At 48.7% G+C, this 22,857-nt stretch overlaps 2 protein-coding genes across 10 annotated transcripts in view; both read left to right on the top strand.

Moving 5' to 3' along the window:
• METAP1D (methionyl aminopeptidase type 1D, mitochondrial) overlaps positions 1-15,048 on the top strand; it is a 56,488-nt gene extending 41,440 nt beyond the window's left edge. For all 8 annotated transcript variants that reach the window (XM_055718268.1, XM_055718271.1, XM_055718269.1 and 5 more), the window contains 6 exons: positions 493-535; positions 4,318-4,481; positions 12,976-13,073; positions 13,635-13,682; positions 14,550-14,628; positions 14,762-15,048. In XM_055718268.1, the coding sequence (XP_055574243.1) occupies positions 493-535; positions 4,318-4,481; positions 12,976-13,073; positions 13,635-13,682; positions 14,550-14,628; positions 14,762-14,840 (511 nt within the window). In that variant the 3' untranslated portion in view covers positions 14,841-15,048. The remainder of the gene's footprint in view (positions 1-492; positions 536-4,317; positions 4,482-12,975; positions 13,074-13,634; positions 13,683-14,549; positions 14,629-14,761) is intronic.
• A 3,612-nt stretch (positions 15,049-18,660) lies between these two features.
• On the top strand, positions 18,661-21,101 carry DLX1 (distal-less homeobox 1). Of its 2 annotated transcripts, XM_005442894.3 has the most exons (3): positions 18,661-19,152; positions 19,647-19,846; positions 20,204-21,101. In XM_005442894.3, the coding sequence occupies exons 1-3, from the start codon at positions 18,840-18,842 to the stop codon at positions 20,456-20,458; spliced, it is 768 nt and encodes a 255-aa protein (XP_005442951.1). In that variant the 5' UTR covers positions 18,661-18,839; the 3' UTR covers positions 20,459-21,101. The 2 variants fall into 2 exon arrangements, with proteins under 2 accessions (XP_005442951.1, XP_027666524.1); XM_027810723.2 differs by lacking the exon at positions 19,647-19,846 and having other exon boundaries at positions 20,204-20,479.
• The last annotated feature ends 1,756 nt before the right edge of the window (positions 21,102-22,857 follow it).

Raw genomic sequence — 22,857 nt, 5'->3', positions numbered from 1 at the left:
AAAAAAAAAAAAACATAATGCCTTTCACGTTCACGGGAGGCGGAGGGGGGGACGACACGACAGAACAGTACAGACTGATTTTCTGATTATTTTTTTTCCTCCAGCAAAATAAGTATAGGTTAAGGAAAAAAATATATTTGAATTTATGTGGGTTGTTGGGTGGGTATTTTTATTTGCAGTACATTCAGCTACTCACAAAGTAAAATATGAACCCTAGTGAGAGAAAAAGAATAAACATAATGGTAGATTTTTCAGATGTTGATATGTTTTTCTTGTAGTTGTTTCTCATTATTTTATATTCAGCTAAACTTGTTCTCTAAGTAGTGAGAGCTGAGCATTAAAAATGGTTATTCTGTTTGCCTCTGCCTTCTTCCATCACAAAATATCTACCCCCTGATTTTTTATGTATGTGTCATTAGGTGCTTATTCTTATATTCCCTTTGTTGGGAACTGTCTGTCACTATTATTATTTTTTTTCTGTTTATGTTTCAGTCGACCTCTTCAGGATGGAGATATTATCAACATTGATGTCACGGTGAGTAATTCATATAAAAAATAGTCTTTGATCAACTTTAGAATCACTAGTAGCAACAGGAAGAATAGTGGATTGGAGATGGGGGATGCACAGATGGATGTGCTGTTTACTTCTGAGCCAAGGCACAAGCAGCTGGTTTCCTTTTTTGTTTTTAACTGTGTGTTTATTCCAGATAGACCCAGGCCTGACTTGAATTTAGGACTGGAATCAGATGCACTGAGATCAATGTTGGCCTAAGTGAAATGTCAACCCAATCCTGCTATGTGTCATGTTTTTGAGAAGGTGTAATTGTTATTGATCCACTGTGTAGTTAATGCAGAGCACCACAGTACTGGGCAGCAGCTGAAGATAGATATGTATGAGATGAGCTAACATGAAGAAAGCCAGCATTTTTCCTTCACTCTGCCAAGATTGATCTTCCTCTTCCTGCTGATTTTGAGTGGGGCCTGACATTATCTTACTCTGTCATTAGAGGCTACATTGGCCTGTGTATGTCAGTCTATTTGGACAGCAACTCTTTTGCTAGCAGTGTTCCCTACATTTATTAAAATCCCCAAAGGTAGTGTTGTATTCCATTTCTGGTATAAAAGCCCTGAACCTTTTGCACAGAAACAGAAATAGTGTGATATAACTGTGACTTAATATTTCCAGAGAATGGTCAATTATAGCTATTTAAATAAACGCTGGCTGGGTTTTCTTAGGAGCAAGAAAGTACGGAAACAGGAAACCTCATTCTCGTTTCATTTATGAGGGAAAAAAATTATACATCTCTTGCAGAAGCTTTTTTCTGTTTACTGTGCATGTTTTTATTTCCCCAAAGGGCTGTTTATTTCTAATATGAGCACAGACGTCTTTTGAATCCCACTGTTATTTTGCAGTAATATGTCACATACAAGGGAGTAACATCTCATAAAAACAAGCTTTTTTAATCATTAAAGAAACTCTTGGTAACTTGATACTGTTTTCCATGGGCCCAAATTTCATACTGGCAGAAGCAAAGAAATCTCCAGTAGACCTACCTCTGAGCATCGGATTCAAGCTTTCTAAAATATTTTTTCTATTAAAATTAGAGTCAGTGACCTTTTTCCCATGGTATACTCACGTGTGATCCAGAACTGCATGTGGTTTGGTTTGGCTTTTTAATCTTTCTAAATTCTTCCCCATCTCCATACTTTCTAATTGTAGAATTCTGACTATCAGGTTTACATAGTGCATTCTGTCCTTTTTAAAGTTTTGGCCTGCATTTTTAATTTTGTGAGCTGGTGTAGCTTTGCTCATTTTATTAGACTAAATCATTTTGCAGCAACTAAGAATTTAACATGATTTCTTTGTATGTCATTCAGGTTCATTTTATTTTTTTGTTTTATATGTCAGGAAAATAATGATGCCTTCAACTAAAAAAAAGTGTAGATTCCTATCACAGATAGTTTCCGTGGTAAACTAAACAAAACATTTTTATATAGATGTAGTGTGAATATCTTGTCCACTCTGCTTTACAAATAATGTCTGACTAAATGTTACTGGTATTTTTTAAGACATTTTAAAATTTGTTTTCTATTTACCCTCATAAAATAAAACAAATCTTGACGTTCCTGTGATTGTGAAGATTCCTGCAAGGGTGGGAATTGCTGATTGTAAGACTTTTTTTATCATTTAAAACTGAACTGTGTTCGATAATTGCTCAGTTCCAAAATAGCTGAGGAAAAAATATTACTTTTCAGCATTACTAACTGATCTTTTAGCTTATTTTTAATGAGTAAAACTGGGACGTTTCACAGTGAACAGAATGAAAGTCAAATTAAATAATGCATAACAAATTATTTTAAATTGTGTACAGGTTCTATAAAATTATTAAATAATATTCTGGTTATTAAGTATAAACACTTCACATGTACAAATTATTTGAAGAAAAAATCCATTTTTGTACAATTAAGATGGTGGAGTTTCATAGATGAAATAAAAATTTTATTGGCTTGAATCACGCAGCCTTTAAAATGTATTTTAGTGTAGAAAAGTAACATTACCCATCACTGAATCCTCAGCGTAGTGCAATTTTCAGCCTGCCATTACCAGGTTAATGTTTCTTACAACTTGGTTCTTTCATTGACTTTTAAGGAATTAGTGTATTACAGTTGCTGTGGTTGTAGTTTATTAACATCAAAAATACGTAATTGCAATTCATGGGCTGCAGTAAATATTATTATTATTTTTAAGCTCTCCTATATTTTAAATCTGTATTTGCTTTTCCAGGATGGTGATATTTAATGCTGGGGTTTTGTGCGTTGTATTTGTTAGAGCCAAAAATTAACTAGTTCAGTTTAAATATGAGCTAGCTAGATTTAAACCTGCCCAATGAGCATTAAATTAAAAAAAAAAAAAAAATCTAGTGGCAGCCTGGACTGGCAGGGGAAGGTGTGGAGCAGGGGAGTGCAGCTGCTCTCTGCAGCACGGTTGGGCCCTTGCTGGCACTCACCTTTCCCAAAAGCACCCCTCACTCCTAACTGCCTGCATTTTCTTCACATCTCAGCCTGAACACAAACCTGGCCTTGAGATAAACTGTCTGTAGCCAAATTTGGTTTGGTTGGTTTTTTTCTTGGTTTGTCGGGTTTTTTTTAGTTTGGAATCAACCAAAAAGAATGTGAGTCTGTCTTTCACAAGTAGCTTGCCAGTGGCAAAAGTTCAGTACTTCGAGCTTGGTGAGTTATTAATCCTAGAAGGATAGTTTGCCCACTGTTCAGGGGAGAAAAAATGTTTTAGAAGATCAAAACTGCACACCATGGTAATTTGTCTTTCCATAGGGAAATTTGGCTTCATCTTACAATTATGTGCCTGCCTGCCGTATTGCAGAGCTGCAAACCCCATTTTAATGGTGCATTGCTGAGCTCCGTAGTGCATAGCCAGGTTTTCCTGTGCCCAGCAGAGAATTTCTGGAGAGCTGAGGTTTAAAATCTATGAAATGTCAAAAAAATATCCAAAGCAAAACAGTATGTAATTAATTCAACAGGGTGCTACGTTTTCAGCACATGAAACTTTGCAGTGCCAGAACAGTACATTTATTCTCTTTCAAAATTCATCTCTGGAAATCAGAAGTAAAATCCAATGTTAACACAGCGTTGTTTAAAAATGAGATTAAAGAAAATGTACAACGGCTGGCAGTGGATTTGGCCCATGCTTTCCATGGGGCTCCCTGTGGGTGTTGGTAGCAGGGTGTACCCCTCATCCAGCTGTGCACAGCATCACCTCAAAACCCCAGCAGGGGATGCTGGCTGGGGAGGCATGGGTCTCCCTGCCAGCCAGCCACAGGTCTCCCAGTGCCCACAGCCAGCACTGGGGCAACACCCTTCCCATGTGGGATGCAAGCCAGTCCCTAGCCCAGGGGCATGTGGCCAGGTGGGTGGGCACCTGACAGCCCCCCAAGGCCCCCTTCAGCACATGCACGGCCCCCATCCATCTTCTCGCATACAGCCCAGTTAGCCTTACGTCCTGTAGCTGAGCGATGTCATCGTCTGGTGCACTGCTGGGCAGTGATGCACAACTTTTGCTTTTCTTGAAATTTTAATTGGCAGCCCTTACGCACCTTGCAATCTTTCAAGCTTTTTGTCTTTTTTTTCCCCCTCTGCAATGTTTTGCTTTTCTGGTTTCATACTCACAAATACAGCTCACCCATGGTCTATGTGTTGGAATACATAGCTTGTTCCTAGCAAGAATGGATTTAATTAAGGTGGCTATCTGTTTCTGGATGCAAAACAAGAAAATGTCTTTACATTTCTGCATATGTTTAGGTGTATTACAATGGCTACCATGGTGACACTTCTGAAACCTTTTTGGTGGGCAATGTGGATAAATCTGGTGAAAAGTTAGTGGAGGTTGCCAGGAAATGTAGAGATGAAGCAATTGCAGCTTGCAGACCAGGGGCTCCCTTCTCTGTAATTGGAAACACGATCAGGTAAGCCTTATATTGACAAGTAAAGGGAGGGCTGGCAAATGGGACAAAGGTTATTGATGGTTTGGTATAAAGCTGATGACATGTTTTATGATTCAAAACCATCATTTCCGTCTGATATCAGTATGTGAACTGCCAAGCTATAATGTTGTTCCTTGAGTAAGAGATTATTTTTTTTTTTAAGTGAATTACCCTAGGGTCAGCAAAGATAACTGTAGAAAGAGTCAAAGATATTCATAAGGTAGATTTAAATTAACAGATATAATTTGCAGTGAGTTAAGTCTCTTTGTTTAAAAAGTACAAAAATATTTAACTCGAGAGCTCCTGATATTACAAAAGGCAGTGCATGCTAACGTCACAGGAGAGCAAGAGCTCACATTGAGAGATTTTTTTTCCCTATTTTGCATCTCTTCTAGCCTTCACATAAATGCAATCATGACTCTTCTGCTGCTGCCAATTTTGAATAAAAATACAGCTTAGTTTTTTGAAGGTACCTATGGATTATTTTAAAATGTTTGCCAAAAAATAAATAGACATATATCGTATACATTTCATTAAGCAATACTTCTCTGGACTGTTAATGGTCCCAACATGCTATTGAATACATTCCGATTACAAAGGCTTAGTCACCTTGAAAGGATGCTGCTTTTTTTTCTTTGTAAATCTTCAAATACTTTAAGGAAAAAAGCGAACGGCAAAATATCAGTTAGATGTATTTATAGCTTTAAAAATATTGTAACAGAGCCTGAATCAAACTTTAGTAAAACCTCTTTGGGTTATATCTGAGAAGCTTTTATTGAAGACTTTGTATAAAATTGTGTTTTTGACAGTTTTAAATTATAGGCTAACTAGCCTGGAGAAAAAGGATAGTGTCTTTCTGTTCTTTCATAGGAAATGTTGAATCAGACCCCTACTGGGAAAAGAAATTTAATGCATATCTCACTATCTTACTGTCCATGAATATAATAGAAGTGAATTCAAAATGTAGTTTTATTTTTGCAAATGGGATGAGTCGATAGATGCACCTCATATTTTTGAACACCTAGGGTTCAACAAATTTACTGGTGGTGCTCTTGCATTTTAACAAAATTTATTCTTGAGTAGAAGGGGGCACAGAACACTGGATTCTTATTCAAGCATTCTATCGAGCTCTGCATTCATGGCTGTGTCTAAAGGGCATGTCAGCCTTTGATTCTCTCTGAGAGGTAATTATCCTTTTCCTGTCACGGAACAATAAATGATAGCTAACTACAGAGGCACATTTGCAGTAGTCACATTCATCAACTGCAGAAAAAAAATTCAATTTAATTGTGCAACACAGCTGCACATAGGCTTTTTGAGCATTTCTGTTGTTCTCCCTGTCTTGCTATTCCTCCCTCCAGATCTATTTTTTAAACTTTTTTTCTGGTTATTTTTTTCCCCCTTTTTGTCTCTTCTTCCATTTTTACTCTCTGTACTTTCTTGTTAAAGTAATTTTCCTTTGTGGCTCTCATTCTTTTTTCCCCATTGAAGGCTATGAATGTAGAAAATTATCACAATTACTCATATAATTGAGCCTCTTTGTAGCAAGTGCAACTCCAGTAGCCTTTCTCCATCATGAAAATGGTTTCATTATAGGGTTTTTCATATTCTCTGACACCATCTACACAGAGGAACAGGCGTGCAGATGAGATGTACTAGGAACAGGGTAGATCAGTAAGGTCACAGTAGGAATAATTAGCTCTGCTATGGAAAGAGCATCTAGGCCTTTTACTGCTACATAAATGTACTGTCCGTGGCTTTTAGTCACAAAAAAACTTACTAACAAATGGAGCTCCCGCCTACTACTTTGAAAAAAAGATTTGTATCAACACTACAATTTTCCATCATTAAGACTAATAACACAGAGCCTAGTATACATCAAGGGGAATAAAAAGAAAAATCTCACATTCAAGTGGCGGCTGGGTGCTGACCTTTGTTCCCTTTTTTTGTGTTCAACTTAACTCTTTACAAAAAAGAGCCACACGCCACACCAACATGCAGGTGAACTCCAGCTAGTGCTAGTAAAGCATGGCATTCAATTGGAAAATCTGATAAATCTTCATGCAGGATAATGCATTTCATTACAGATTCACTACATTAATTCTAGCTGTATTAAAAAAAAAAAAAAAGGAAGAAGAAGAAGAAAAAGAACAGAACTGAATGTGACATTGGATTTTTGCTGTGTTGGTATGGAGGTCGGTTTACTTGCAAAGTGTAAATATATAGTCAGCGCCCCCTTTGAAAAGCAGGTTAATCAAAGCTAGTAGCTGTTCAAAACTACATATGAAATAGCAGGTCATTAACTTTATTTCCCAAGGTTTTATTGTGTTGATGATTTAAATGTGCTGATTTGTTTACAACTACTTTAACACTGCCTCTGGTAAAAGATTACCTTGGTTTGGTGAAGCTGTGTTTTCTGGTTATTTGACATTCAATGTTTACATGCAGACAGACATATATAATATACACATGCATCAAAATCTTAAGTTTTGGAGAAGTTAGATACCATAAATACCTGAGAACAAGCACCTACAAACTGAAAACATTTAGGCTTATCAGGATGGAAGTGTGTCTAGGTTTCCTTCATCAGTATTTCTATAAAGGTGTTCAAGTGATATGCGGAACGTATCTTACAAATAATCAGAATATTTCCTTTCTACAATAAATGTGGGAATAGTTATACTGCAGAGGTAAGTTCGCATTCAGCGTTCTAACATAGTCTTTGTTATGGAAGCTTGGTAGCTGACACTGAATATTTCACGGATATCAGTTCCTTCTCCCATCAGCTACAAGTTGCAAATAAAAGATTGCATGGATTCCTGAATTACTTGGCTTAGGAAAATTTGAGTCTTCACTAACCTGTTCTTATTGGAGGTGGTAGCAAAACAGTTGGTCAGCTCCACTGGAAACAGGATTGGGCCCTATGCTGCATTTTCTTCCACCACTTCTGACATTTCTTTCAGACAGAAACAAATCTAATTTGGAATCTGTTTTTAGACAGTGAGTTTAGGTACATGAAAGTGTTGTGAGTGTAGAGATCTAAAAAATATAAACATGATATTGTTAAATAAACCAATTTCCAGCTCCTAGGTAAAAATAGTAGTGATGAAAGTATTAATAAATTGCTTAAAATGTTTAACTCGTAAGTATATGTTTTGATATTAATTTAGAACAATATAAAGCAGATTTTTTAAAAAAATCTGTTTCTATCAGATTATGCACATTTAAACAATAAGTGGCTCAGGCAAAATAAGTCATTTTAATGTCATCTGTGATAGATTTTCCTTGACAGCTACTGTAAATTACAATTACACTGCTTCTCTCTGCACTTGAAAGTAAGCATTGCAATAAATTATCTTTTATTTCAATCCATCATGTCTGCTTTCAGAAACAGAGAACCTCAAATAAAAGTTCAGCACTATTGTAAGAAAAATACAGTAATTTGTGTTCCAGTTTGAAACTAAAATGTACCTTTCTTTCAAAAAACAATTGTTGGCTTTCAAAAATATTACTAATTATACTTCAACATTTATTGTCATTATAAGGAATCCCTGAACTTGTGCATTCCCTCAGTCTAGGATTACTATTGAGAGAAAAATACTTTTCATATTTTCCCAGTAGAATTTTGTAGTTTCTCGAATTAGATAATATGGTACTATTCAAAATTGGTATTTTTATCACAGCAAATCTAGTTTAGGCTGATGCGGTTTTCAGTAATTTTTTTTAAAAGCAAATATGCCACTCAGTGGTCATTTTGCTAACAATAGATCTAAGAAAAACATTATTACTTCCAATTAAAAAAAAAAATCAGATCCCTAAGTAAGAAAACAATTATCGTAAGTCTGTTATCTCTTTCAGTGTTTCCCAACCGTGTTCACTGCCCAGAAGTGTATGACAGATTTATTTAGCAACTTCAGCCATTCATGCTAAGCTGCTCTGATAAAGTTTCATCCCTGGGGAGAGAAGCTGGCGCTGTGGGAGAAGGGTCCCTAGCTGGGAATCAGTTCACTGGGATGTTCAGCCTGGGTAGCAAAGCAGTCTGTGCCATCTTGTCTGATCAGCCAAACTCTTCCCTTGTGCCACCAGAGAGCCCAGAGAAGCAGTTGCTATCAATGTTGAAAATGGAATTTGTTTCACTTTGTTTCTTCAGTGAGGTCTTAGGATACTGGGTCAGACCTGCCCTGAGAAAAAAGTGACAAAATTTGGTAAAAAGAAAAGAAAATGCAGGTCTGGGGAGTCATGTGTCATCCCCACTCCACCCCCCCAAAAAAAAAGGGTGAGTTCCAGCCCTAAGACTGAATGGATGTTTTTTCCTCTGGAGCTGGGATGCCTGTTATCCCATAGATGCTCCTAGAGTCTGTCAGCAGAGGGCCAGCCCCCTAAGGAAATTCTTTCAGCCTGCTTTTCAGCTTCTTAGCAGGAGGGATTCGTCATCCAAGAGCTCCCTTCAGGGGAGACTCTAGAGTATCAGAGAGAACTTTGTAGAGAGTTGGTCCTGCCTGTTGCTGCTTTGTGGCAATTTCCCTGTCGGGCTGCTGGCAGGATAGCAGTGCCTGTCTCCGTGCTCATCTCTCCATTTGGAGAATTAGCTGTTGTCTGGCAACATGGGAAGAGGATGCTCAGGAGGAAACTGACACCCAGCTGTCCTGTCTCTGTCCACTCTCAGAAGCATGATACCGCCATACAAGAGACTCCACCTGTGGGTTTAGGGTTTATGGACAGCCTGGCCCTCAGTGATGTTCTTTTACCAGCTTGGCCGCTACTGGTAGTGCCAGACACTTTGCCTGGCTTTGCCATCAGCAAAAGAGGAGCAACACTGCAGGTAGTCTTGACTCTGCAACCACTGGGCTGGAACACATGGCAGCAAAATGTAAAATCGAGTACTGGGCTCATTAAGTGATTATGCTTTTAATCCTGCCCAATTCACCTCTGCCCAAGCATGCAACACAGCTCAAAGAATAAAATGTGTGATGATAAATGTTGTCAATGGTTATTTTTAACAGTGATTATTCTGAAAACCCTTTGGGTTTTTTTAGCTTGATGCTGTCGCTGCGGTGTGACTCTGCTGCCCCAGCCTTTGCTCTGGAAGTGATTTGGCTGGGGCACACGCCGTGGCCGAGGGGAACTGGCAGCCTGGCCCAGCCACCCAGCTGTGCAGCTCTCCTTTCCCACAGCAGATGCCAGACAGCCCAGCTCAGCCATGCCACCTCCTCGCAGTCAGGACTCCAGCTGCCTGACCCTACCTACGCTGCCTGTCTGCAAGGAGCAGTGCATGGAGCTGGGGCTGCAGTCTTGTGATGTTGCCTTCCAGGGAAAGCTGGAAAGGCCGGCCACTGCTGACAGGTCCTGAGCCAGGCATTGAGCAAGACCAAAATGTTGAGCTGTTCTCAGCAGCAAATGGCAAACTGGTGTAAAAATGCTCCACTCCTGGGCATCCTGATTTTTAAATCAAATTCCACAGCCTGGGAATCCCAGAGGGTGGAGAGGCTCACCAAGATCAACAGTTCATCATCAGCACTCTTCTGAGAGCTGTTTCAGAGTCCTCCCTGCCAGCATTTACAGCCAACAAGTACATTTACAGGATTGCATGTGCAAGTTGTAGCTGGGGTTAGTAGCTTTGGGTTTTTATGAAAGCTGGGTGTTTTTCTGTAACTCCACAAGGATGTAAGAGCTCACTAGGATTTTTTTTAAGTACTCCAAAGTAAAGCTAGTAGATGTGGAGTGAAATTCCCCATAAGGTGCTCCCAAAGCACATGCAAATACCGAAAAGAGATTGAATGTGGCTGAGTTTCATACCTACAGCTTATTTTCTCCACAGGTTTTCTATGTGTCACTTCAGGTTCATTGACCATATTACATTTCATGTAAAGAATACCCAAGCTCTGTCTGTAGACATTATTAAGCGGGAAGGAGGAGGGCACGAGTTTCTGTCAGTGCAAATGTCAAAGCCTTGTGAGCTCCAAGATCCCCTATTTTGATCACAGACAGTAACTGCAGAAGCACTGATGCCAACAGAGTGGTTTTCAAGCTGTTTGGCAAGAAAGTGGCAGAATTCACCACTGAAATGCACGAGAAGCACTTATTTCACCATGTGAGGATGGGATACTGCCGTAACACTGCCTTCTGTGTGTCCCGGTGCTCACGCGCCCGGTGCCCAGCAAGCAGCTGCTGCTGCTACTGCCACCCTCCTCGGCAAGAGCTTCCCCGGCCCGCAGGAAGGTGTGTAGCCATGGCACTTGGAAGAACAGCTGTCCAGAAAAAGCTTTCTGTCTTGCTACAGAATAATACAAAACATCTGAAAAAATGATCATGCTTTTTCAGTGGCCAGGGATGCTGCGTAAGGACATCAGCAAAGCTGTGTAGTTAGTGGAATTGTTTATGCTTTTGCAAAAAGATGCAGAAGAAGGTGAAAGAAAAGCTTATCACATGTTGCATGGACAGCTTCTCCCATCTCTTTTCAGAGCATCGCTTCACCTGTATGGGAATCATTATCTTATTGCTCTGGGCTCGGTCACCAGCGACCTTCTGTTTCATTTTGTGTATGTTTCGGAGTAGTCTGGCTAACTCATCACTGTTCCCCATGCTTCTTCCTTGGCCTTCAGCATCGTTACAGCTAGCAGTCCGTCTCTGACACAGACGTGGGTTGTGTAATAGAAAGGCAGGGGAGAAAGTTTTTTCCAAAAGTCTTTTCCATCTCTAGTAGGATTTTTCACTGTGTAAACCTTCATACTTTTTTTCCCACATAAATGATGTATAAAATAAAAACCTGGACTTTGAACGCAACCAAATGAAGCCCAACTTCTAGCCTTTTTGGTAACCCTCTTTGCCAGTACTTAGGTTTTGGGGAGCAGCTGAACTTGAAATTTCCATTTTTCTCCAGAGTTAATGAAAGAAATGGGATGAGTCCTCGCATCAGGGCAATGGGTAGGTAAAAGCTAGTATACAAATTCTGCTAAAACGTGCTCTTAAGGTCTGAACACTTCAGCATTATTAACTGTTGGCCTGACTCTCCTCTCTCATTGCCATTTTGCTGTGGTGGAGCATCATGTCCCTCAATTGCAGTGGCATTAAATTCTGGGACAGTGACCCACAGGCACTGGAGCCAGCACTGCAGGGTTTGTGAAGCCTGATGTGCAAAGGGATTGACTCCTACAGCAAGCTGAGGCCACTTTACACCTGAATAAGAGCCTCCCCATGGGGTTTAACATGCTTTAATTTCTGTGAGAGCTTACACCTTTATTTGAGTTTCTTAACTTTTCTACTTTTTCACCTGTAGTCAGACTCAGAGAAAGCATTTGTTAAGGTGTAAATATAGTCAAACCTGAAGTTTTTAAGAGCCTACCTTGTTTTAAAACAACCAAATGAAGCTTTTAATGTTGTAGACGAAATCTTTTCAGGCTAAGTGCCTGCCTGTCTTACTCCTGTTTGATTTTAGAAATAGTTTTGGGGTGATATTTAGGAACTGCATTTGCTTCCTTGTCACTTCTACTACACCTTCAGGTCCCCCCAAATCTCCACACATTTCTGTTTTGGATGTGGGCAGCCCCCCTGGCTGAGCTGCCTCAAGTCACCCCCTCCACTGCTCCCTCCACCACTACTTGAGTAAGGGCAGAGCCCAAGAGTGAAACCTGCAGGCGTGGGGTGGCCCAGAAGCCACAGGACACCCCACATATCTCCAGTCCTCCAGTTTTTAGGGATCAGGATAGGAATTTGCTTTCCCAGCATGGGTAAGGATTGGTGCCTGGCTGTGTTCCTGCAGGCAGCTCTGAGACACTCCTGCCTGAGGCAGACCATGAAGGACAGGACAGATCTCCCAGGCAGAACTGAAACGCCGTAGTTGTTTTTGCTGGTGTAGCGATGGGTTCATTAGAAATACATTGTTAATTAGCGTGAACAGATTTGCTAGTGTTTCAATACATTTTGGTAGTGAATGTTTGCAGTATTCCAAAAGGGAAGCAGCAGGGCTCTTAACTCTCCCTGTGGGTAGCAGGACCTTTTTCTGCAGAAAATCCAGTGGAGGCAGTGGGTGCGCAGCCCAGCACGGGCTCTGCACCTGGGGGGGCCCACCAGGGGCTGCGGTTTGGGGGTGCTGGGGCCTCGGCTGCGCGGCTGGGCTGCTGTTCAGCTGTCCCATGGCAAAAAGAGTTCCCGGTGTGCTTGTGGGAAAGGTTACTCGCCATCAGACAGGGAGACAACACTTAGACGGCAGGGCTGGCACAAGAGCTACCGGCTAATGCTGGCGGCCGTGTTAACTCTGAAACCTAACGGCGGCTCCCCAGTGCTAGCTTCCCCCCTGTCCTTCAGAGTGGCTGCGAAGCAGTGACCCGGCGCTGGGGCGGAGGTGAGGATGTGGAGCCGGGTGGTGGAGCCGGGTGGTGGAGCCGGGTGGTGCCGCCCGGACCAGCGCAGCGGCCGGGGCCGGCTGGCGGGGGCGGTCAGGACGTGCTCCCTCACGGTGTCCCCTTTGCCCCCGCAGCTCCGTGGCGCGGCGGGGCGGCTTCCAGGTCTGCCCCTCTTTCGTCGGCCACGGCATCGGGTCGTACTTCCACGGGCACCCCGAGGTGTGGCACCACGGTAAGGGGCCCCGCGGGGAGGCCGCCTCCCCCCGCGCTGGCGCTGAAATGACGGCGGGGGAGGGCGGTGAAACGAGCAGAGCCACCCCGGCCCCGCACGCTGCCGGGCCCGGCGGGGTACCGGGGGCTCCCCGCGCCGGGCAACTCGTCGTCTGAGTGTCGCGCAGGTATTTTTGAGGACGAATCGCCCGTTTAACGGAGCCGTTGGGGCAGCTGGGCCCCGCGGGCCGCCTCCGCGACCCCGCTGCGGGCGGCAGCCGCCGCCTCCCCGCACGCCCCCACCCCCGCACCCCACCGCGCCCGAACCGCGCCGGCGAAGTTTGTCACGGGGCAAAGAAAAACCTCGGCTGAAACGGTGCAGCCGCCGGAGCCGGCCTGGACGGGGCCGCCGTCGGGGCGGCCGGGGCGGGATGGCTCTCGGCGGGCGCCGCGCTCCGTGCGCCGTACCTGCCAGCCCAAACGGGGCTTAAACCGAGTGCTGCTTGCGCTTACTGAAAAAAGGGAAGAAAAGAAAAAAAAAAAAACACACCACCCATAACGGCCTTTTTATTTTCTTTTGTAGCCAATGACAGTGATTTGTTAATGGAAGAGGGAATGGCGTTCACAATAGGTTAGTAACTCTCTGCTATGGTTTTCTTTAAAAAAGCACACACAGAGCAGCCCAGATCCGTACCATTTCTTTATTGGGATATAAAAATATCCATGCAGACGGGGGGATGTCGGCGACACTGACCCCTTAGGAAGCAGATTAAAACACCATTTCAAAAAATGCATTAAGGAACGAATTTGAGGAAATAGCTTCCAAATGAGAAGATTTAGAAAAGGAAGTGTTTATTATAAACCTTGCTAAATGACATATTTGACGCCTGGTTTTGGCCAGGCGGAGACCCTGCCGGCATCCTTGGGCTGTGGAAGATGAGAAGGGTGAGACTGCGTGTCCCCGATGGCGTGGCTTGCCGGCGGGCAGCCCGGTGGCTCAGTCACTCGCTGCCGGCCAAAGCCGCTGCCCGGGCCCGGGGCTCTGGCCCCGCGGACGGGGCGCGCTAAATACCAGCCGTGAGGAAAAGCCCTCTTGCTCCCTGTGTGGCTAAATGGCGCGGCAATTAGAGGGAAATAAGAAAATTGATGTTTTGCTGTTTTAATGAACATTTTAAGCCTGTTTAAAAATTTCAAATATTTAAAACTATCTGCTGTTTGTAAGTGTGGTTGGCGCTTTGGTTATTATCCACGGGGTCTTAATTAAAGCTTGATTAAAATTCCCCGCTTTTACAAAAGAGGAATGGGCAACTTCCTACCTTGGTATTTTGTCTTCCTCTTTAGTTCACATTTTAGTGTTGCCGGAGAGTGCCGGTCCAGGGAAGACGGGACCTGTGCGGGAGGGGGGTTGCATGGTGGGACACCCCCATGTCTTGCTTGCTTCACAGTCCGCACACAAGTGTGACTAACTTTGGAATACTTTTTGTTTTCCTTGCTGCAGAGCCAATAATAATGGAAGGATCCCCCGAATTTAAGATTCTGAAGGATAAATGGACTGCAGTTTCCGTAGACAATAAAAGGTGCCTTATATTATTTTTTGGTCTTTCCTAAGCTGTAGAACTGATCGCTGACAGCTGGGGGAAAAAAACAGGTGAGTTTTACAGGCATGGTGGACCCGTTTGCCCACTAATAACTGCTAAATGTGCCTTTCAGATCAGCGCAGTTTGAACATACCATTGTGATTACTTCAGAGGGAGCAGAAATCCTCTCTAAACTGTTTGAAGAAGCCTAAATGTGGAGCAAGGAGTGGAGGAACTCGCTGTACTTCTGGGATTTCCAGTTTCACTCAGGACAGAGGAGTTTTCTGTAATTTCTGTGGGGAATGCGTGCTGCCTAAGTCCACTGCAGGGGACAGAAAAAGCAACTTGGGGGGGCGGCTTTCTGTGTGTTACCTAGTTAGTATTTAATAAAAGTCTGTTGGCTTGTTTGTGACCCTGGAAGCAGCCATGCACAGCCTGTAAGTGCAAAGGGTTTGGGTTATTTAGGGTGAGGGGCAGAAAGCAGGTCCCCTCTCTTCCAGATCCTATATGGGACAAACACGTATCAGATGACACAGTCTCTGTGCAGCTGAGAGGACAGAGGAACATAGTATTTTCCCTTTATAGCTGAGCTATGGAGTCAATTTGTCTTCACTGCAATTAGCACAGTGCTGTTTCCCAGGCTGTAACTTAACAGGATGGAAAAAAGTTTCCCGAGGGTGGCAGGCAGAGGCAGCAGCCTCTTCCCCCGCAGCCTTCCCAGCAGCAGTCCCCCCTTTCCTGCCTCAGCTAATTCCTCATTGCACAGCACAAAAAGTGATTAAAAATGAAATGGGAAGCGCGCTTCTCTGGAGATCAATAATTGCCCTGCTTGAAGAATTAGCCGTTTTGGAGTAATCACTGCTCTGCGGTGCCCACGTTAGTTAAGGGAGAGGCACTCCACGGTTTAAGCGATTAAGGGAAGCAGAGAGGTTTGCGGTCTGGAGGATGAGCCCCGGCTCCTGCCCAGAGCGTGGAGCTGAGGGTCCTCGGAAGCTGGGGGTCCTGCTCAGCCCCGTGCTCGCTGTGGTCCCGTCACGGGCCTCCCGGGGGGCGGGTGTGGGGGGGTGTGTTGATTTGCAATTAGCAGGTGGCTGAGCGCCCCGTCGGGCTGGACGGGTCTGGCCTTGGCTACCGGAGCAGGAGCCGGTCCTACGAAATGCGGGGTAGCCTTGGAGATAAGCAAGTGCCATCCAGAAGCGCCGCAGACCGGCAGCAGCAGCGGTGCGGGTTTGGTGCAAATAACTTGCCCTTAATCGCAGGGCGGTGCGGTCCCATGCCCGGGGCTGGCGGCTGCACACGCAGGCGACCAGGGCTGCTCAGCACCAGCTCCCTCCGTGGTTCAGGGCAGAAGCAAGCCGCTTTCTTACAGCTTTATTCTGCTGTTTGTTCCCACTCGAGCCCAGCGAGCTGTCAGCTCGAGCAGTTTCTACCAGCATCTTTCCAAAAAGCGGGGACCCCCCCTCAGAACACGGCTACCGCCGCGGGGCAGCTGCTTAGCCCCATCCTGCTCCAGAGGAGCTGGGAAGGCCCGAAAACCTGTAAAAACAAACGATTCAGCCAACAAGTTGACAAATCCCCGGGGATAGCAGCGCGCCGCGGCCGCGGGAGCCGGGGCCAGCCAGCACCGCGCGGGGGTGCGGGCCGAGACCCCCGCCGCCCGGTCACGCTGCCCCTCCGAGGGGCGCGGGGTGTCCCGCGCGTCCCGGGGGCTTTGGCCGCGCCGGGAGCCCCTGGGGGGTCCGGCAGGCGCTGGGCTTCTCCCCGTCCCCTGCCCCTCACCGCAGCGTGGAGCGGGGCAGCCGCGAGAAGGGACCCCCCGCAGCCCGGCAGAAAAGGGGTGCTGGCAGCTCCCGGCGACCGCTGTTTGCTCCGGGGTCCCCCCTGTAATTCCAAGGGGGCTGCGGGTTGTACTGGCCGCCGCGGAGCGGTGGCAGCCGGGCCCCGGCACTGATGGCGCACGTCGGTAATCCTGACCATGAACAAGACCAAAGGGATGGCCGGGCTGTGCGGGGACGGCCAGCGCCTCGCACCAGCCCCTCACACAGGAGGGCTTCCCGGGCCGGAACGACGGCAGCCCCGACGGGGCGATCGCGGGGTCGGGGTTCCTGGGGTCGGGGCGTCCCGCGGCCGCGGCCCCTCCGCGCCCGCCGAAGGTGCGCTGCCGGGGCCGGCGTCGCACGGAGGGGCGGTGGCGGCCCCGCGCCGTCCGGTCCGCCGGGTTTTGGCGAGGCCGGCGGGACTGTGATCCGCCCCGGGACTGGCCGGCCGGGGGACGTGGCGGCAGAGCCGGGGAGCGCGGAGCAGCCTGCCCTCCCCGCAGCCCGGCGAAGGCGCCGGGGCGCCCCGTCCCCTCCTCGGGCAAGCGCGCAGACCCGCCCCGGGCGGTCACTTACATGGCCAGGCGGGCAGGGCCGGCTGCCGGAGGAGTCCGTGTGGGGACACACCGCACTGCCCCTTCCCGCGCCAAGCCGCGGCGATTTTGTGAAAATGAACTCTGCGCATCGCGAGAAAAAAAAAAAAAAAAAAAAAGGAGGGGGAAGTAAAAGAGGCGTTAGGAAACGGGCAATTAAAACCGACAGAGCCACTAATGAAAGGAGGAAAAAGGGAAAAAAAAAAAAAAAAAGACCAGGAGCAGAGGGGCTCGGTTCTGTCAGCTTTGCACAGCCAAGACCCGGGTGCCCCGAGGACCGTCGGTGCCCGGAGGAGCCGGAGCCCCGTGCGGGCGCTGCCGGGGGTGCCCCAGCCCCGCTGCCGGCGGCGGGGAACGGCAGGCCGGCGCCGCGATTTGTTCGGAACGTTCACTTCTGTTGGTGTTCTCCCTTTGCCAAAATGTGTTTGATCACACAGACGTGGTGCCGGGATAACTGCGCACCCTAGACAGCCTAGATGTAACCGGGAAAGTTCAGCCCAGGCCAGATCAAATCCCAGGCTGTTTAATGCTGGAAGGCTGCATGTTGCTATTAGTGTTAAATATATGGCTAATTATGCGTATGAAAATTAAACATCAGTGTTATGCTAATGGGGCCGCCTTCAGCTGTGGATCAGAGCACTTGAGACTAGCATTTAATCAAATGAATCAGTAACTAATACATCTGCACGTGTGAACTTTCACAAGATCATTTTCCTGTTACAGTCACACCGCTGAATTATGAAAGAAATAATTATCAGCACTTTCTAATTATCTAACAAAGTAATTTGGGATTCATCGTGGGCTTTCTGGGGAGGATCTCCCAAGTCCCACCTCATTTACCGCTCACGCACGCGGAAGTTTTCATTTTAAGCTCAAATGCGCCGTTTGGCCCGTTCAGGGCGATTTCTGTTTCGCTGGATTCCCGCCCCCCCCGCCCCCCATCCCCTTAAGAACAAGAACGGCAATTCCCGGGCGGCGCGCCCCGGGGGTGCGGGCGGCGCTGGGACCCGCGGGCCGGGGCGGAGACCGCTGCGCGCCCGGGGGTTGTGCGCGGCCGCGCAGGCGGGGGCCGCCCGCTTTGTCTGCGGATGCCGCCGCCGGCGGCCGGAGTGGGGCAGGCAGCGGGGCCCGCGCAGCCGGCCGGCACCCCCGAGGCCCGCGGGAGCTGGCGGAGCGCGGCTGCCGTCCGTTCCCCGCCGCCTGCGCGGCGAGGGGCGGAGGAGAAGGGCGGAGGGAGGCGCGCAGCCTCCTGCCGAGCTCGGGCTCGGCGCCCTCCGTCGCCGCCGGCGGGAGCGGGCGGCCCGCGATGGGAGCGGGGGACCCAGGCGGCTCCTCGCCCGGGGCCGGCCGGGGAGCGGGGCCAGGGAACCGGCGTGGCCTGGCGGAGGCCGCCGAGCCCAGCCGAGCCGAGCCGTGCCGTGCCGCCGGTGCCGTCGGGGCGTGCGGCCGGCGCTCGGGGACGCGCGGCGCTGCCAGTCCGGCTCTCCGTGCTCACCGGGGTCCGGGCGAGCCCCGAGCGCCTTGGACCAATCCAAAGCGATTATGCAAGACGGCGGACCAATCAGCTCCGCCAGCTCATGAATATTCATAGACTTGGCTGAGTCAAAGCTTTTAGGCGAGTTTGTGTAGATCTACAGCATCATGCTTAGACTTTTCAAAGAGACAAACTCCATTTTCTTATGAATGGAAAGTGAAAAACCCTGTTCCGCTTAAATTGGGTTCTTTCCTGTCCTGAGAAACACAACAGACCCCAAAAAGGCAAGCTGAAGAGAGAACACACACACAGACCAAGCGACAAGAAATGACCATGACTACCATGCCAGAGAGTCTAAATAGCCCCGTCTCAGGGAAGGCTGTCTTTATGGAGTTTGGGCCGCCCAGCCAGCAAATGTCTCCTTCTCCCATGTCCCACGGACACTATTCCATGCACTGTTTACACTCCGCGGGCCACTCTCAGCCTGACAGCTCGTACAGCACAGCTTCGTCCTTCTCCCGACCGCTGGGCTACCCCTATGTGAACTCGGTCAGCAGCCACTCGACCAACCCCTACATCAGTTCAGTGCAGTCCTACCCCAACAGCTCCAGCCTGACTCAGACCCGGTTAGAGGAGACAGGTAGGTGCACTCGGCTTTGGGAAGGGGGGGGGAGGGGGGGAGGGAAGGCAAGGAGGGAGGGAGGATGCTTGTATCAGGGAAAAAAAATCTATCGGGGGGGAAAATTAAATTAAATTACAAAATATTAGTCAAGAGAGGCTGAGGATCACAGGGGAGCAGTACACAGAGCACACAATGCCTGGCTGGAAAAGAAATCAACCCAGATGTGCACGTATTAGTCTTCGTAATTATTTATTGCGTAGCGCTATAAACAATGTATGCAATTAAGGGTAATTAAACCTAAACTGCAGCCTGTAAAAATAGCAAACTTTCTCTGGGAAGACGCCTGGGCTGCCATAATCGCCCGGAGCCTTTGTTAGCGTTACTCGAGCTTCACTTTTCTTCCTTCTCATTATTGTTATTGTTGATGTTGCTGCTGTTATTGTTACTATTGCTGCTGCTATTGCTGTTACTGCTATTATTACTATTTATTCTGCATCGTTTGTTGTTTGTAGGGGCCGAATCGGAGAAAAGCACTGTGGTCGAAGGAGGGGAAGTTCGCTTTAATGGGAAAGGGAAAAAAATCCGCAAACCCAGGACTATTTATTCCAGTTTGCAGCTACAGGCTTTGAACAGGAGGTTCCAGCAAACTCAGTATCTGGCTCTTCCCGAAAGAGCCGAGCTCGCAGCGTCTCTGGGACTCACCCAGACCCAGGTACAGCTCCCACTGAGCCGGCCCCTCTCCCACGTCCTCTCCCTGTGCACCGCCGGCGTGGGAGACCCCACGCGTGATGCAGACGGGTCACGGCCGCGGGCAGCGGGGCCCGGCGCGACGCCCGCCCCGCCGCCGAGGTGCAGCCGGTGCCGCGGAGACCCCGCGGCGGGGGCGGGTGGGGGCGCTTACCGGGTGGTTTGGCATCACAAAATGGCAACGGGCACAGCAGCCCTGGGGGGGTAAGGGGGAGAAGGTGCGAGGCCGCCGGGCGCAGGGGTCCGTCGGACCCCTTAGCAGGGGGGAGGTGTGCTGGACCGTACCGGGGGATGCTGAGCCCTGCCCCGTTCCCCTTCACAGGTGAAGATTTGGTTTCAGAACAAGCGCTCCAAATTCAAGAAGCTGATGAAGCAAGGGGGGGCAGCCCTGGAGAGCAGCGCCTTGACCAACGGCAGGGCTCTCTCGGGCAGCTCGCCCCCGGTGCCCCCGGTGTGGAATACCACCTCCGCCTCCGGTAAGGCCTCGTCGGGGACCCCGGGCACCTACATCCCCAGCTACACGTCGTGGTATCCTTCGGCCCACCAAGAAGCTATGCAGCAGCCGCAGCTGATGTGATTATAAACCCGTTTTCCCCTACCGCAAGCACTATCGATCCCGAAAAGAATTAAAATTATTACGAAAAAAAAAATTAAGTAAAATAACAGGAAAGGGGGAAAAAGAGGAAAAAAAAAAAAAAGGAGGGGGGAAGAGAGAGGAAAAACCACAAAAGAAACCCAAGCAAACAAACAAACAGGAGGTCTCTTGCCCATCCAGCCATTAGGACGCTGCACTGAGCTCGGTGCAGGGAGCACAGATGTGATGCGGGCCGGTTCCCACCGCTGACAGCTGACGGAGCGGCCCCGAGCACCGCACAACAGCCTGGGAGCAGAGCGAGCGCCGGCCGCGGCTTTGTGGGACAATCAGAAAAAGATGTTGGGGGGGGGGGGAGCCCTCTCCTCTGTCCTGTCTGTCTGTCTGTGTCTGTTGAAATGTAGGTCATTTATTTACTACCCCGATCTGACCGTCTCTTCAATTGCAAGGGGGAGGGAAGCTGTACAATTTCCAGAGCTTCTTTCCCTCGACGTTTTCTGTACCTTTCACTATCCATCTGTATATTTTTTGTTGTTGTTAAAAGGGGAAGACAGGGGTTTTATTTATTGATTTTAATTACCACTATGAGAGCGCTAGAAACAAACGGACAATCCGGCTTGCGGAGTGCACTGCTCGGACGCACAGTTTACTTTATACACACGCCCCCCCACCCACCGGCCCCCCACCCCAATAAATCACCGCAAAAGAAGGATGCGATTTTTAACTTTTACAGTAACTTTTATACTTCGCTGGTGTGGAGAGATTTGGTCCGAATGATTTGCATTTATCGCGTATTTAGCAAAGGAAATAAATGTGCGTTGTTCGGTACCTTGAAATGGAATCGCAGCAACTGCCGAGCGCTTTGCCGAGGTGCAGCAAGGCGCGGAGGACGGAACGAGAGCCCCGAGGGCGGCGGCGGCGGGGGGGGGGGGGACACCCGCCGGGGGGCGGGGGCGCACCCGCGCAGCTCCGCTCCGCGCAGCCCCGGCGAGGCTTCCCCGCGGAGAGCCGGCCCGAGGTCGAAATGCACAAACCGACGTGCAGGAGCTACTCGCTGTACATATTTTATTCTTTATTATTATTATTATTATTATTATTGTTCTGTAAACATGTTGCACAAATTTAGCCTTTTTTTAATTATTATTATTATTATTATTTCCGTTCTGTTTCGTGTGGCTGTAAAACATGATGCTTTGTGTACTGAGATCTTGACATTTTACTTGTGAAACTCGGAAAATGTGATAAACTGAGCTCGGCTGTGTTTAGTGTCCTATATGTCAAAGTTTAGTTTTATATTGAGAATGTTAACTTATTGCTTTGTATCTGGGGAAGGAAAGGAAAAAAACACACAAATCTTTGTACATAAGTTATAAAGTTTCTTTGAGACAGTAAAATTATGGTTTGGAAAAAGAGACACGCGTGCTCCCTGTCTCGTAGCGCGGGCGGGAGTGGGGCCCGGGCCAGGCTCCTCGGCAGGCGGCGGGGCTGTAAGCGGGGGCCCACAGCGGGGCGGGCAGCGGAGCCCCCGCGGGGCTGCAGGACCCCCGCGGAGGGGCGGCTCGGGGCCGGGGGAGACCCGGGGACAGCTCCCGGGCTGGAGGGGGAACGCGGGCCGGCTGGGCCAACCCCGGCGCCCGCCCCGACAGCCGGGCTGGCTGCCTGGGCCGCTCAGCCCTCGACGGCGGAGCCTCCCCGGTGCTTCCGCGGCTGGTGCCAGCGCCGGGCTCAGCCGTGCCAGCTCTCCGGGGCGGCCCCGCGCCGGGCGCAGCCCGCAGCCGCTGCGGGGGAAAAGGCGCTGCAGAGCGGCGGGGGCGGGGAGCGGCGGGGCTCGGCCGGCCGGCCGCGCGCGGCTCTGCGCGCAGGTTCCGCGGGGGAGCGGGTGTGCAGCCCCGCGGGGGCCGTGCTCACCCGCCCCGGGACACGCACCCGCTCCGCAGCGCACGGGGCAGGCGCGCGGGCGGTGCGCGGCAGCGCAGCATCCGCACCGTCGCGCCCAGGGCGGCCCGCGGGGGTGCGGAAGCCGGCCCGGGAAACACTGCCCGGCTCTGCGCTCCCGGGATGCCACCGCTCGAGCCCGGCCCCGAGCCGCCCGCTGCCCCGAGCGGAGCGGGAGCGGTGCGGCTCCGCAGCGGCCCCGCAGCGCCCCAGGACCCGCGCGGCTCCCGCGGCGGCTGCAGCCGGAGACCAAACGCCTTCGACCGGACAGGAGCGGGGTGGTCAAGCAGCTCGGAGCCCTTTAAAGATATATTAGCTTCTCCTAATTCAATAACGTCTTGCTAACAGTTCAAATAGAGAAATTATTAGTTTTCTCTCAGCGAGGCGGTCTTGAGTTAGAGGCTATTATAATTGTACATTTGAAAATGTTAATCTCAATACAGGCCTAA

Source organism: Falco cherrug, chromosome 8 (assembly GCF_023634085.1).
Source record: "Falco cherrug isolate bFalChe1 chromosome 8, bFalChe1.pri, whole genome shotgun sequence".
NCBI lineage: Eukaryota > Metazoa > Chordata > Aves > Falconiformes > Falconidae > Falco > Falco cherrug.
This window is presented reverse-complemented; position numbering and strand designations above follow the sequence as displayed.